The following is a 13,951-nucleotide window of genomic DNA, read 5'->3' as shown; positions in this document are numbered from 1 at the left end:
ACTTTCTTATGCTATACTAAATCATTTCAAATTACTCCAAATAATACTTTATACACCAATGGTTTAAAATACTTTCTCCAGACTTAATCTTAAATCTTCCGTACTTATCTTTAAAAATAATTTACAAAAATGATGCAATTATCAACATACCATTAAAATGCTCTTAGCTGCATAAAGATCTCTCACATTCATGCCATTGTTCACTATTAGAATTAACCAAATTAGAACGCTCAGTTCCAAGGCAGGGTTTCAATCCAAAAGGTTGATGTCTTCCCACCACCTCCCCACAGCTGCTGCTCAACCCAAGTTCTTCCAGCAGATTGTTTGATGCTTAAAAACACTCATGCCCATTTAACCATTTTGAAACTTACTCCAGTGACAATTTACCATTGCATACATTTAACAAAATGCTCCCTCAACTTGTTAAACTGACAAACCATAAACGAAGATTCAATGACTCAGTAGTAAGCACAGTTAGCCATTCCCACCTGAGCAGGCAGTGGTTGTAGAAAGCCCAAAATAGGAACACAATACCTGTGACAACCAATGAATAGATAGAGCGGATGATACAACTCATAACAAGTCAACTTACTCAAAAAATGTCTATTTAACGAACAGAGGCAACAGAACTACAAAAACTCATTCATTAAAGCAGGACAATTCCCTCAGAAGAGTGCAATGAGTTAAGGTTAGTTACATATAAATTGTGCACATTAATTTAATCTTAGACACTTTCAAAGAAACCATCAAGTTTGATTGGGTAATTTTGTTATCACCTCTACACTTGTTGGGGATAGCACTACCACTATATACAGTCAAGCAAGAAAAAGAAAATGAAATCAAATCCTACTCCCTGTTACTGTCTAGCAAAGCATGTTGGAAATGCATTTAAGCATCAAGGACTGTAATAGTATTCTTTTCCTGTGAACAAACTGCACTGTTTAGAACTTATATTAAAATATTCAATGCTTTTTCACAACAACTATCGAACCAAATTTTACATGGGTTATGGACAATTACTCAAAAACCTGGTTCAACAACCTTGGTCACTGAAGGCACAGCTGTCAGTAATAGTGATTAAAATCAGCCACATGCAGGAAGTTTACACTGTAGCTAACACATGCAAGGGTTGAAGATGGTTACAAAGGTTTTCGGGATGTTGGAATTTTAGAATTCTAAAGGCAAGGTACTGCTCAGAGATGCAAGACAAGATTGAAAGGTAAACAGCACTTGGTCAAATTATGATATAGGCAGCTGAGATTTGGACGATCTTAAGTTTATGGCACATGGAAGATAAGATGAAGGCCAGCAGCAGTGCATTGCAGAGCCAAGTTTAGAGGTTGCAAAAGTAACACACAAGTTGAGACAGACTGGAGTTTGGCAATATAACTCATGCTGAAGTCTGCAGCTTTAATGAATGCATAGACACATGGTCGGAAGCCAATCTCAGGGTTAAATAACACTAAATCTGATTCAGCCCCAGTTGTCAGAGAGAAGGATGTTGGTAGTCATTACTCACTATGAAAATGATGACCTTGTCTTTAAGGAGGGAGGTAGCACTCACAAAACCATGCCTCATTAAAATGTGTGTGAGAGAAAACATAACAGATGACACTTCCATGGTAGAGTGCAAAATTTTGCCACTTTGCAAAAGAAACCAACTAAAAAAGCTGAAACCAGTATATAATTCAGCAGAAGGTCCTGAACAGACTTCTCTTCCTCTCATTTCCCACCCTACCATGCTGCTCAGTTTTCACATGGAGACACCTCTGGTTTTAAAAAAAATCACTACACAAAAACACAAAATTAAACAACCCGCTATGTCACCTTCTTTCAACTTTGCTTTATAAATAAAATACCACCTTCTCTCATGCTTTGTTGGACCTCAAGGATCACATTACAAACATATTGGTTTACCAGAAATACAAAATTGCTCATTTCAGCAAAAAAAAAGCACTTTTAATTTAATAGTAATGAAGTTGTCCTGTACACATTTAACATTCTCACAAACTTGGAAGGACAGCAGGAGCAGTTAGAAATAGAGTGCAATTTCAACTGCAATACATGGGCATATTATTTCTTTGCTACAAAAATTGCATCTTTCTTATTGAATAATTTTTCTGTCAAATGGCTATCCAAAGGGTGACACAAATAAATGAGTAATCTAAGTAAACTTAAAAGCCATTCAAGATGGTGATATTAATCTGCAGTTTAATTCCATCATATGGAATTCAATGAATTCCAAGGCAAAAAGGAGCACAGAATAGACAACTAAACATTCCTGATGCTCCAATGTAAACAGTTACAGCTGAAAATAAATCCCACCAGCAATGCATCAAAAAAATTGCTCTCATCCTGAACCAAACAGGAACGTAAATCCCCAGGATTGCAAATCATAGGTGCATGCGTCTCTCACTCTGCTATTTACCCCATTCTCTTCCACACTATCCCATCACCTTGTCCTTGTACCTTTTTCCCCCCTTTCAGATCATCCAAATAGAGGATGAGCCAGCAGTTAAACAGAAATCAATGATAAAGTCACATTTCTTTGCTGAAATTAAGAAACAAGGTCAAACTCCAAACAAACACTAGCTTCTAACATCACAACATTCATACACTAAAATGCCAAATCCAGGCACAAAACCTCAATGTGGTATTATCACATATTTTATCTATGTCTGTGAAAGGGATGGTGAATTCAAATTGATGGAGAAAGCTTTGACAGACTGCATTGGCAGAATGCATATTTGTCCCACCCTCACATCTGACAGCCAATAATTCCATTAAAGGATCATATTCCAGACCACGTTCATTAGGTAAGTATCAGTTTTCCAAACTAATGCACCATGATGGCAAGTCCCTATATTTAAAGATGTGTGTCTCCTTGTTATACACAGTGAAAAACATCTGGCACTAGAATAAAGCAGTAAAGAGCCCCACAATTTCACAGACATACATCAATAAACCACCCAAGGTGCAAAACCAATGCCAGCCTCTGCAGATTCCAATTTATCATATCAAAAAATCCATTTCATAAAATGAAGAAATTAAGCATTTCACAATGTTTAATTTCAATGCCATGTTTCCCAGCAAAACCACAGCAATTAAAATGTCCCTAATACACATCAATATAACATGCAGAACTTGAAATGTTTAAACTGCCAAAATTACTTAGAAATTATTCAGTTAGTCACATTCTAACACCAATTTAAACCAGGCAAACCATTTTAAATTACATTTGCCAATTGCAATATAAAATTATACCATTTCTACAAGTAAAGCAAAGATGAAGATCCAGTTACAAAAGACAGGTCCCAATCATGTTAAAATGCATGGAATTAACCTGACAGTACTGAACACTAAATCACTGTAGTTCTAAATATTTAATCAGGTACAGAATTGATTATAATGGACAAAATTACCTCAGTGCTTTAAAAAAGTTAGTAAAATTCAATAATAAAATATTTTTAGAGATTATCAAATACAGACAAGCAGACATTGCATTCACTCGGCTAAATTCATAACCAAGAAATCAAGCATTGTCTTAAATTCCATACAAATCAACATATCAAGTTAAAGGAGTTGCTTTAAGCTGCATTTCCAATTATGTATATATTGCATGTTATTAATTGAAATAGGAAAAGAGCAATCGAGAGATTCACAATCGAAGATACAACACAATGGTCACTTTTTCAGCAGCATTAACATAATTTTGCTCCTATCATTATCATTTCTACAGTAAAAGGATAAGGAAATTCAATTCTATATCACACTGTCTCAAGAGTAATTTTTTAGGAATACATTTCCATATCTATTTCCATTATCTTTAGCAAACATAATGCATCATTCTTAAGAGTGGAAGTATGAATTTATTTGCATAAAAGATATATAAAATACTTTTTTTTAAAAGCAGGGTTTTAAGTTACATAACTCAGCCACCAAATAGGGACGCATATCTAAGATATACAAACAGAGCCCCAAAATAAAATGTCATCATTAAAATATCCCAATTTGTTTTCAATTTAGAGTAGGGAAATAAATTGGAATGTTTTAAAACATATGAAAGGACACAAGGAACTCAACTGCTCAAATGCCCTTTTCTGTTAATTATAAAGATAGCATGCAAGTACCAAATGTAATCAAAACTTGTAACACAATGTTAGTCGATATAGATATGAAAAACGAAAGTGGGAAAATGTTGCTTCAGTTGAACAGAGCTTCAACCAAGACTGTGATCAATAAAATTTGATACACATGGGATACAGAGAAAGACATGCAAATGAGCCATATTTCAAACATGAATTTTAATTACAACGTCAGGGCTGCAAGAACGAATGGCCCAACTCCTATTTTTACAATTACACCGCCAACCACACGTGGATCCTGTCACGTTCTGAAGTCATTATTCAACAAAGCCGGAGACATCCAGCAATTAACCATCTATCGTTATGTCAAATGAAACCCTTCCTGCAAACTGCTCTATAATGCAACCATTTAAAAAAAAACGATCAAGTGCATAAACTTCGCACTTCCGCACATTCACATACTTGTTGAAATGGCCGGCACCTGAACCCATATCTTAAGTAAACAAATCAAAGCAATTTATCCACAGCGCTGAGCAATTCACAAAAGCCTCCATGAATGCTTTACAGTCACAATACTGAAATAGTTTGCGATATTACACATTAGGTCTCGCATTAGCTTCAATTATACTTGCAATAGAGCTACACAAGCAGCAATAATTTAACTGTGACATAAGTAACTTTTAGGAATACATTTTTATGTGAACACAAGGGCAAGGAAAATGCTGAGAATCAAATATCCTCTCTTGCCTGCTGCACACTTTGCTATCTGCTGCCATTTCGGCGCCGTGGCCATCAGGGAAAGGAGGCAGTATTAATTAATAGGCCCTCAGAAACAGATGAGGGAGGGAGGGAGGGAGGGAGGACGGCGGTTGAAATAAGAGTGCAAGAGGCAGACTCCGCGCTACCGGGCCGCGTTATCACCCACTCACACCAGCAACTACGGCCACACACACACACCGAGATCGACTTTTTAGGCGCCGCCACTCTGCGGAAAGGGCAACGGGCGTTTCTTTTTCCTCTTTTTTTTTGGCAAAGAAAAAAGTGGCGGCGAGCACCGAGCCCGCCCCGGCCCTGGGGCCCCACACACACAAAATGGCGTCAGGAAGCCGTTTCCCGCTCGGCGCCGACAACAATAAAAGCCGATCCCCCGGCCTCTCCCTCCCTCCCCCCGGCCTTGCCCCCGTCGCCGCTCACCGAGTCGTCGGGCCTGCCGGGGCCGTAGAACCGCCCTCACGCTCCATGCTGCCGCTTAAGATCCCGTGATCGGAGACGGCAACCGAATCGCGGTGCCTTCGGGAGAGGTTTTTAAGCCTCAAATTTTTCCCCCGTTTGGGATTTTTTACTTAAATCCGACACGAAGCGACTCCCTAAACCCGAGCCTCCGCTCCGCAAATGGCAGCCCGACGACACCTTATATACCCCCCGCCATCTTGGATGCGCCGATTGGTCAGAATGCCACACGTGATTAAAAACTACGCGTCTCCATTGGTCGAAGCGTCCCACGTGACAGCAAATCCGCATTACCATTGGTCACCATCTCCGTGTGAGTCATAGCGACGACCGATTTTCTTTTTCCAGCGGCGAGTGACGTCGAAATCCGTGAAAAGCACACCGGGTCCGCGGCTTCGCACAGAATTCAGATTAAATTCAACGTGGAGCGAGGGCAAGGGGACGATTTCGGGGGCTGTAATGGGACTCACAGCCCGCCTCTTGTGCCGGAGACGGGCATTGGTAGGGCGCCGTCACGTGACGCGCGCATCACCCGCGGGATTGGTCGCCGCCGGGCACGTGACGACCGACACCCTTGCCCCGCCGCAACCCCCCCCTTCACCCCCCCCTCCCCTCAACACCACCCACCCTCCCGCCAACCGTTCACTCGCCGCCGCTTACGGCCCGGGGGATGGGGCCGGGTCGGACCTCTCCCGGGGTATCGTCCGCTTGAGGCAGGTAGCCGGGGCTCTGCCTTTCCAAGGCAGCGCCAACTCTTTTTTTTCCCCCTGGTGCGTTTCTCACCGAGTTTGACCCCATTTTGTTTTCACCCCTCCCCACACACACTTCGTTTTGATTTTAAAGCAACTAAAGCCGCTCATTCCGGTTGCGTTGTTGTCGGTCGGATTGCTTCCCCGCTCGTGTCCTTATTTTTAAAAAAAAAATTTTTTTTTTACCTGTGTTTGTGCGCGCGCGGCGTCCTGGTTCCACACAACCTTTCGGGCCCTGCGTGACGTCAGACGCACCGTGCGTGGCGGCTGTCAATCATCGGGCAGCTGCCCCGCCCCCTCTTAACCCTTGCAGGTACGGTGCTGTTCATAGCCGAGGGGGGCCAGAGATATTAAAATCTATGCATCGTTGTCACGGTCTCAGAACTGAGCTTCAGCGGGTCATGAGCAGATTTCCGAGCCTTCGTCCGAAATATGGTATGGCTCTGGTGCATATTCTCAGCTGTAACTAAGGTACAGGATTAGGCATTTCTGCAACAACGAGCGAGATTTGGCTCTGTCTTCCTGCAAGAGGAGCAGCTTTTTTATGAAAAAAGGTACATGAAATGTGTATTTTTTAAATTTGCTGTTTAGAGAGATCTCTTATTCGTACACAAAGTCGAGTTAATTGTCATATGCACAGGTGCAATGAAAAATGTACTTGCAGCATCTTTAAGCCTTCTGGAGGATGACAAATAATATATGAACTGCCTAACTGTAATTATATTAGATCTGTAGTGTCCAGCTTTTACCCTCTGTAAAGATCACATTTCCAGTGCTTACCAGTCACACCCAATCTTACAAAACCAAAGAAGCCATTCAAGTGTGCGATGACTTCTAAATACAACTAATTAGTCCACGAAATGTGTTTTTTAAATTTATGTTTGCTATTTAGAGAAATCTCTTATTTAAAGACAACGTTGAGTTAGTTGTCATATGCACAGGTGCAATGAAAAATATAAGCCTTCTGGAGGGTGACAAATAATATACGAACTGCCTAACACTGTAATAATATTCAAACTAAATCTGCAGTGTCCAGCTTTTACCCTCTGTAGAGATCACGTTTCTAGTGCTTACCAGTCACACCCAATCTTAAAAAACCAAGGAAGCCATTCAAGTGTGCAATGACTTCTAAATACAACTAATTAGTCCACTTTCACTTCCTCTTCCCTTTTCCCAAAGCTCTCCCAAGTTGTTTTCTGTCCAATTTTTTTTTAAACCCCCTAAAATTTTAGTCAACACATGACACTGCTCATGTTCCATAGTCTTGTACTGATGGCTTGGTGGATAAAGACACCAATTTTATCCACATTTGGATGCTGTTTGGGGTGAGAAGTATGCATAGCAAAGTACTTGGCTCTATAGATACATATTGTCCTTGGTTTAATTGAAGTAATACAAGATTTTTAAAAGGTACTCCTCTTGCACTAAGTCAAAGAGCCAAATCCTGCTTGTTACTGCAGCAATGCCTACTGGAAAATGGGGTCATTGCAAGGTCTGATCTTTCTTTGAATGCAATCCAGAATCAAACAATAGTGGGTGGTAGCCACAGGAGAGATGCAAAATTGGTTTATTATTGTCACATGTACCAAGGTACAGTGGAAAAACTTGTCTTGCATACCGTCCATACAGATCAATTCATTACAACAGTGCATTGAGGTAGTAAAAGGTAAAACAATAACAGTGCAGAATAAAGTGTTAGTTATGGAGAAAGTGCAGGTGGACAGTAAGGTGCAATGTTATAACGAGGTAGATTGTGAGGTCAAAAATGAACAAATTGCTACAACCAAATGAAAACAAAATTACTGTGGACCTTTGCAGCTGGTATATATAAATGCTGCATGTAGATTCTTTAATATATTCAGTGGCAGTCACCTACCGCCATAAAGCAAAGAGTATTTTTTGAGAAGCTGGCATAGAAACATGAGAAATAAGAGGCTATTCAGCCGCCCATTTAATATTGGATGTGTATATAAAGTCCCAACTTTTGTTTCAGACAGGCATTTCTCTTGCCATGTCTGTCAGGATTTATGCCTAAATACCTCTACTCGTGCAAGAACCCTTTTCATTTTCCTCTTGCATATGGTTAATGAACTTAGTGGCTTCTCATTTCAAAACGCTTGTGCACAGACATTTCTGTTGTAATGCTTTGGGTTCACGGTCTACATTGTTCACAGGTAAAATGTCTTCTTACTTGCTGTAGTATTTAATATTTTATCTAGCTTGCATTGTTCTCATTTTTGATGTTTCTGTTTGTCAACAATGTAAGCAACTGAAACCATGGTTACAGAAGCTTTTGAAGGTGAATGCAGAATCATACAATTGTTGATACCATGGTGATCTGGTGTTCTGTCATTACTTGCCTTCAGGGTATTCCAGTCAGTACCTTTTTGTTTTTTTGAAAGTTAAATGATTACAATAAAATATCGATATGTTTAACATTCTATTTCCTCTTAATTTGATTATTTAATACTTCTTTTCCAGGTACTAATGGCTGTTATGGTTAGCTGTTCGAAGCTAAATTAACACAATCCTAGTTTTCAAAAAAAAGGATGCTGCAGATTTACTCAATATCGGGATACTTCCAACAGAGAATTCTGGAAATAGTGTTGATCTGCAATCAGACTCAGTTTTTGTTAAACAACCAAGTACACAATTAAGTCGCCATAATTGCTGATAAATGTTCCTCCTTGGAATGAGTGAGTCTTATTGTTGATTCCCAGCAGCATCTAGATTTTCCAGATGCTTCTCATGTCCATGTAAAAAAAATTTTTTTTATAAATTCTGCTTCGAAATCATTCCTATTTTAAAACAATGCTTGAATTTGGTATTTCTGGGGAAAGTGATTCATCAAAATGAACATCAGAAATAGAAGCTGCCCTGACAATTCGTCCCTAATCTGTGACCACTATCACCAAAAATGACAAGGGCAGCAAGTGTGAGGTTCACTATTACCTACTGGTTCACTTACATTACAGGATAATTTGGCAAACCCCACTGAGGGAGTAGCTTCACCCAAAGGAATGCAGCAGTTTGCAAAGGCAGCTCAATGCCACCTTCTTGAGGACAATAAATGCTTGTCTTTCAGCCAACAGCCAAGTACAAAAAATATTTTTATATAAAGCGGGTGTTCACCATTAGTCCCCTCAAGCCTGAAATTCTATGCATATTACAGTGGCATGCAAAAGTTTGGGCACCCCAGTCAAAATTTTTGTTACTGTGAATAGTTAAGTGAGTAGAAGATGAACTGATGTCCAAAAGTCATAAAGATGAAACATTCGTTTCAACATTTTAAGCAAGATTAGTGTACAATTTGTTTTGTACAATTTTAGAGTGAAAAAAGGAAAGGAGCACCATGCAAATGTTTGGGCACCCCAAGAGATTTGAGCTCTCAGATAACTTTTACCAATGTCTCAGACCTTCATTAGCTTTTTAGGGCTATGGCTTGTTCACAGTCGTCGTTAGGAAAAGCCAGGTGATGCAAATTTCAAAGCTTTATAAATACCCTGACTCCTCAAATCTTGTCCCAACAATCAGCAGCCATGGGCTCCTCTAAGCAGCTGCCTCACACTCTGAAAATTAAAATAAATGATGCCTACAAAGCAGGAGAAGGCTATAAGAAGATAGCAAAGCATTTTCAGGTAGCTGTTTCCTCAGTTCGTAATGTAATTAAGAAATGGCAGTTAACAGGAACGGTGGAGGTCAAGTTGAGGACTGGAAGACCAAGAAAACTTTCCGAGAGAACTGTTCATAGGATTGCTAGAAAGGCAAATCAAAACCCCTGTTTGACTGCAAAAGACCTTCAGAAAGATTTAGCAGACTCTGGAGTGGTGGTGTACTGTTCTACTGTGCAGCGACACCTGCACAAATATGACCTTCATTGGAAGGGTCATCAGCAAAAAACCTTTCCTGCATCCTCACCACAAAATTCAGTGTCTCTGGCAACTGCAGAGAGAGATATCTGTGAGCTGATTCCTGAACCCAGCCACAGAGACGCGAGAGTTGGTAGCACTGACTGCCAACTTCTATATCTATGAGTGAAGTCCAATCGTTGGGTGACTGTCACTTCGCAATCAATACATGGATTTTTGGAGCAATCTGTGGAGTCCACTTTGTCGTTAACCTGTACCGGGAAGCAGGTATATCTGTGGGCAGCCACGTATCGAGTGCCCTCGGTGTGGCAGGTTTTTCAGAACAAAGCAACAGAGATCTTCGGTGATTGTGGCATTGTATTGGTTCCAATGTGGAACTTGTGAACTTCGTAAACTCCTCTCTACATTCTAACGTGGTTTTCAGAAGCCTTTGCTCATCATTTTGCTTCACGACGTGCTGAACTGAACTGAACTTTGAGAACTGTTCCTAGACTTGGTCGTTTGGGAACTGGCCACATGCACTTCGGTTTATCATAGAACAGTACAGCACCATACAGGCCCTTTGGCCCACAATGTTGTGCCGACCTTTAAACATCGCCTAAGACCATCTAACCCCTTCCTCCCACATATCCCCCTATTTTAAATTCCTCCATATGCTTATCTAGCAATCTCTTGAATTTGACCAATGTACCTGCCTCCACCACCACCCCAGGTGGTGCATCCCATGCCCCAACCACTCTCTGGGTAAAAAACCTCCCTCTGATATCTCCCTCAAACTTACCACCCATTACCTTAAAGCGATGCCCTCTTGTATTGAGCATTGGTGCCCTGGGAAAGAGGAGCTGGCTGTCTGTCTATTCCTCTTAATATTTTGTATACCTCTATCATGTTTCCCCTCATCTTCTCTCCAAAGAGTAAAGCCCTAGCTCCTTTAATCTCTCCTCATAATGCATACTCGCTAAACCAGGCAGCATTCTGGTAAATCTCCTCTGCGACCTTTCCAGTGCTTCCACATCCTTCCCATGATGAGGCAACCAGAACTGGACACAGTACTCCCAAGTGTGGTCTAACCAGAGTTTTGTAGAGCTGCATCATTACCTTGCGGCTCTTAAACTCAATGCCATGACTTATGAATGCTAATGTCCTGTAAGCTTTATTAACTACTCTATCCACCAGTGAGGCAACTTTCAGGGATCTGTGGATATGAACCCCCAGATCCCTCTGCTCCTCCACACTACCCAGAATCCTGCCATTAACTTTGTACTCTGCCTTGGAGTTTGTCCTTCCAAAGTGTACCACCTCACACTTCTCTGGATTGAACTCCATCTGCCACTTCTCAGCCCAGCTCTGCATGCTATCGATATCCCTCTGCAATCTTCGACAGTCCTCCACACTATCCACAACACCACCGACCTTTGTGTCATCTGCAAACTTGCCAACCCACCCTTCTACCCCCTCATCCAAGTCATTAATAAAAATCACGAAAAGTAGAGGTCCCAGAACCGATCCTTGTGGGACACCGCTAGTCACTGCCCTCCAATCTGAATACATTCCCTCCACCACAACCCACTGCTTTCTACATAAAGTCAATTTTGAATCCACATGGCCAAGCATCCCTGGATCCCATGCCCTCTGACCTTCTGAAGAAGCCTACCATGTGGAACCTTGTCAAATGCCTTATTAAAATCCGGTCAATGTCTGATATCTAACGTTTTTTGTATTACAGCTACTTATTAATAAATAGGTTTTAATGTTGAAACCTTGCTTGTTGTGTTTCTATTGTTGCTGGTACGTAACAGAATTGGTGGCTCGTCTGGGATCGACTCAAGACTGATACGAGAGGTCTGGGTTTGAAACAAATTGGAGCTTATTGAACAATCAATTGTCGATCTGACTGATAAATTTCCTTTCGATTGGCTTGTATGTGTGGAAACCAGCAGCAATGGATGTTGATGCCTTTCTGAAATCGCCAACCCCTGTGGGATTGCACGGGGCGAGTAAGGCAGAGTTGTTGAGCATTGCTATAAGGTTAAAACTTGAAGCAGCAAAGAGGTCTATGAAAAAAGCAGATATTTGGAGAATGATAGCTGTGTAACGACTCACCGTCCAAGCAAGCGAATTGGCTTTGCGGTTGGGTCGCGCGTCGTCAGAGCGGCGAGGCCCAAGATGGCGCTGGGCCTTCGTCTTCCCCGAGCGACGGGGAGAACCCATCCATGGGAAAAGTTTGATGACGTAGCGCATACGTCATTTCCGTTTTCGGTGGGCGGGAACTGTTCCTCTTAAAAGGCTCATGCAAAGTGGGAAAATAAATTAGTTTTGTTCTGCAACTCATCGACTAGTGTCTTACTTTCGCATCGCAGTAGCAGCTGCTACAGCTGCATATTATGTGGCTGGGGAGGTGTTTGAGGAGAGCAAATTAGAACAGTTTCCTGAGAGTCAACCAGAGATCTCTGATGCCCAGGTGAATCTGGCACAGATGCAGTTAGAACAAAGGAAGCTGCAGATAGAGGCTGAGTTAGAACTGAAGAGGCTAGAGGAACAGGAGAAACAGCGGCAGCATGAGATAGAAATGATAAACCATGGGGGTTCTGTTTCTGGTCCTGGTGGTACCTTTATGGCTAGTAGGGAGGTTTGATTGGTCCCTCCGTTTGAGGAGAATCAGGTTCCTCAGTATTTTCAACATTTTGAGAAAGTTGCTCAGAGTTCAAAGTGGCCACTTTGCGATTTGGTCTCTTATGTTGCAAAGTGTGATAAAAGGTAAAGCTCAACAAGCTTATTCTGCCCTATCCATTAGTGAAGCAGCTAACTATGAGACAGTGAAACAGGCTGTGCTTAAAGCCTATGAATTGGTTCCTGAAGCTTATAGGCAAAAGTTTAGGAATCTGAGGAAAGCTGTAAACCAGACTTATATGGAATTTGCTAATGAAAAGAGTGTGTGTTTTGAACAATGGAGCACGTCTAAAAATGTAAATGAGAATTATAACAGATTGAAAGAGTTGATTTTAGTAGAAGAATTTAAAAGGTGCGTCCAGGGTGACTTACAAACATATTTAAATGAGAAGGAAGTGGCAACTTGCAAGAAACTGCTAAGTTAGCAGATGAGTTTGCTTTAACCCACAAGTTTAAATTGGGACAAACTAAGACCTTCCAAAAGAGTAATGTGGATAATCCAGGTAAATCAGAAATTAAATTGGAAAGTAGTACTAAGGGGAAAAATGATCTGAAACTAGTATCGGAGAAACCTGCTGATCGTACTTGTTATTATTGTAAGAAACCTGGTCATGTGTTAGCTAATTGTTCCCTCCTGAAGAAAAAGAAAGAAAAGGAGGCAGTGCCAGATGGTTGTTTGCAAATAGTTGAAACAACTATAAACCAAAAGGGTTCTGGACATGCTGATCAAGCTCAGCCCTTGCCAGAGGCAAATGCTGAGATGTTGGACGGAGTTAGGGATGAATTCCGTTCTTTTGTGTCAGAGGGTTTTGTCTCGTGAAAGATGGGTCACCCCTGGTGCCAGTGAAAATCCTTCACGATACTAGGGCCTCCCAGTCCCTGTTGTTGGACAGTGTTTTAAAGTTTGGTAATGAGACTGCCACTGGTGAGGTAAATCTAGTTCGAGGCATTACAGGTGACACTGTGTCTGTAATTTTAAGGTCAGAGTTAGTAGAAGGACTTATTAAGGTAGGACTATGACCTAGTTTACTAGTGGAAGGAGTTTCTTTGCTATTAGGGAATAACCTTGCAGGTGGTAAAGTTGTCCCTGCGGTGCAGCTAACGACCAAACCAATTATTGATGAGTCGTAGATCGATTCAGATGTTTATCCATCCTGTGCAGTGACGAGCTAGTGCCGAGGAATTTGCCAATGCAGATGGTCCTCTGCAGCCTGATTTTGTTCCCTGTGACAGCCCAAAACAGGATTCAAGTTATGATGACTTGTCAGAGACTTTCTTCATTTGTGGACCAAAGCTCTTGTTTCGAGTCCGAGTGTAAAGATTTGTCTTTATCCAGAAAAAAGTTTAT

General features: G+C 41.2%; 1 protein-coding gene and 1 long non-coding RNA gene across 8 annotated transcripts in view; one reads left to right on the top strand and one right to left on the bottom strand.

The window, feature by feature from the left end:
* The window catches only part of brd4 (bromodomain containing 4), a 151,570-nt gene extending 145,246 nt beyond the window's left edge, over nt 1–6,324 (bottom strand). For 3 of the 7 annotated variants that reach the window (XM_052042191.1, XM_052042197.1, XM_052042192.1), the window contains exon 1: nt 5,280–5,525. In XM_052042191.1, coding sequence (XP_051898151.1) covers nt 5,280–5,326 — 47 coding nt within the window. In that variant the 5' untranslated portion in view covers nt 5,327–5,525. Of the gene's footprint in view, nt 1–5,279; nt 5,526–5,609; nt 5,825–6,250 lie in introns of those variants that run through there. The other 4 variants (XM_052042196.1, XM_052042194.1, XM_052042195.1 and 1 more) reach the window with 4 other exon arrangements.
* Nucleotides 6,325–6,470: 146 nt separating this feature from the next.
* Nucleotides 6,471–12,260, top strand: LOC127585055 (uncharacterized). Its single transcript, XR_007958459.1, has 2 exons — nt 6,471–6,618; nt 8,546–12,260. It is a non-coding gene; the product is annotated as an uncharacterized LOC127585055 (long non-coding RNA).
* The last annotated feature ends 1,691 nt before the right edge of the window (nt 12,261–13,951 follow it).

The sequence above is a fragment of the Pristis pectinata genome, chromosome 31 (assembly GCF_009764475.1).
Source record: "Pristis pectinata isolate sPriPec2 chromosome 31, sPriPec2.1.pri, whole genome shotgun sequence".
NCBI lineage: Eukaryota > Metazoa > Chordata > Chondrichthyes > Rhinopristiformes > Pristidae > Pristis > Pristis pectinata.
This window is presented reverse-complemented; position numbering and strand designations above follow the sequence as displayed.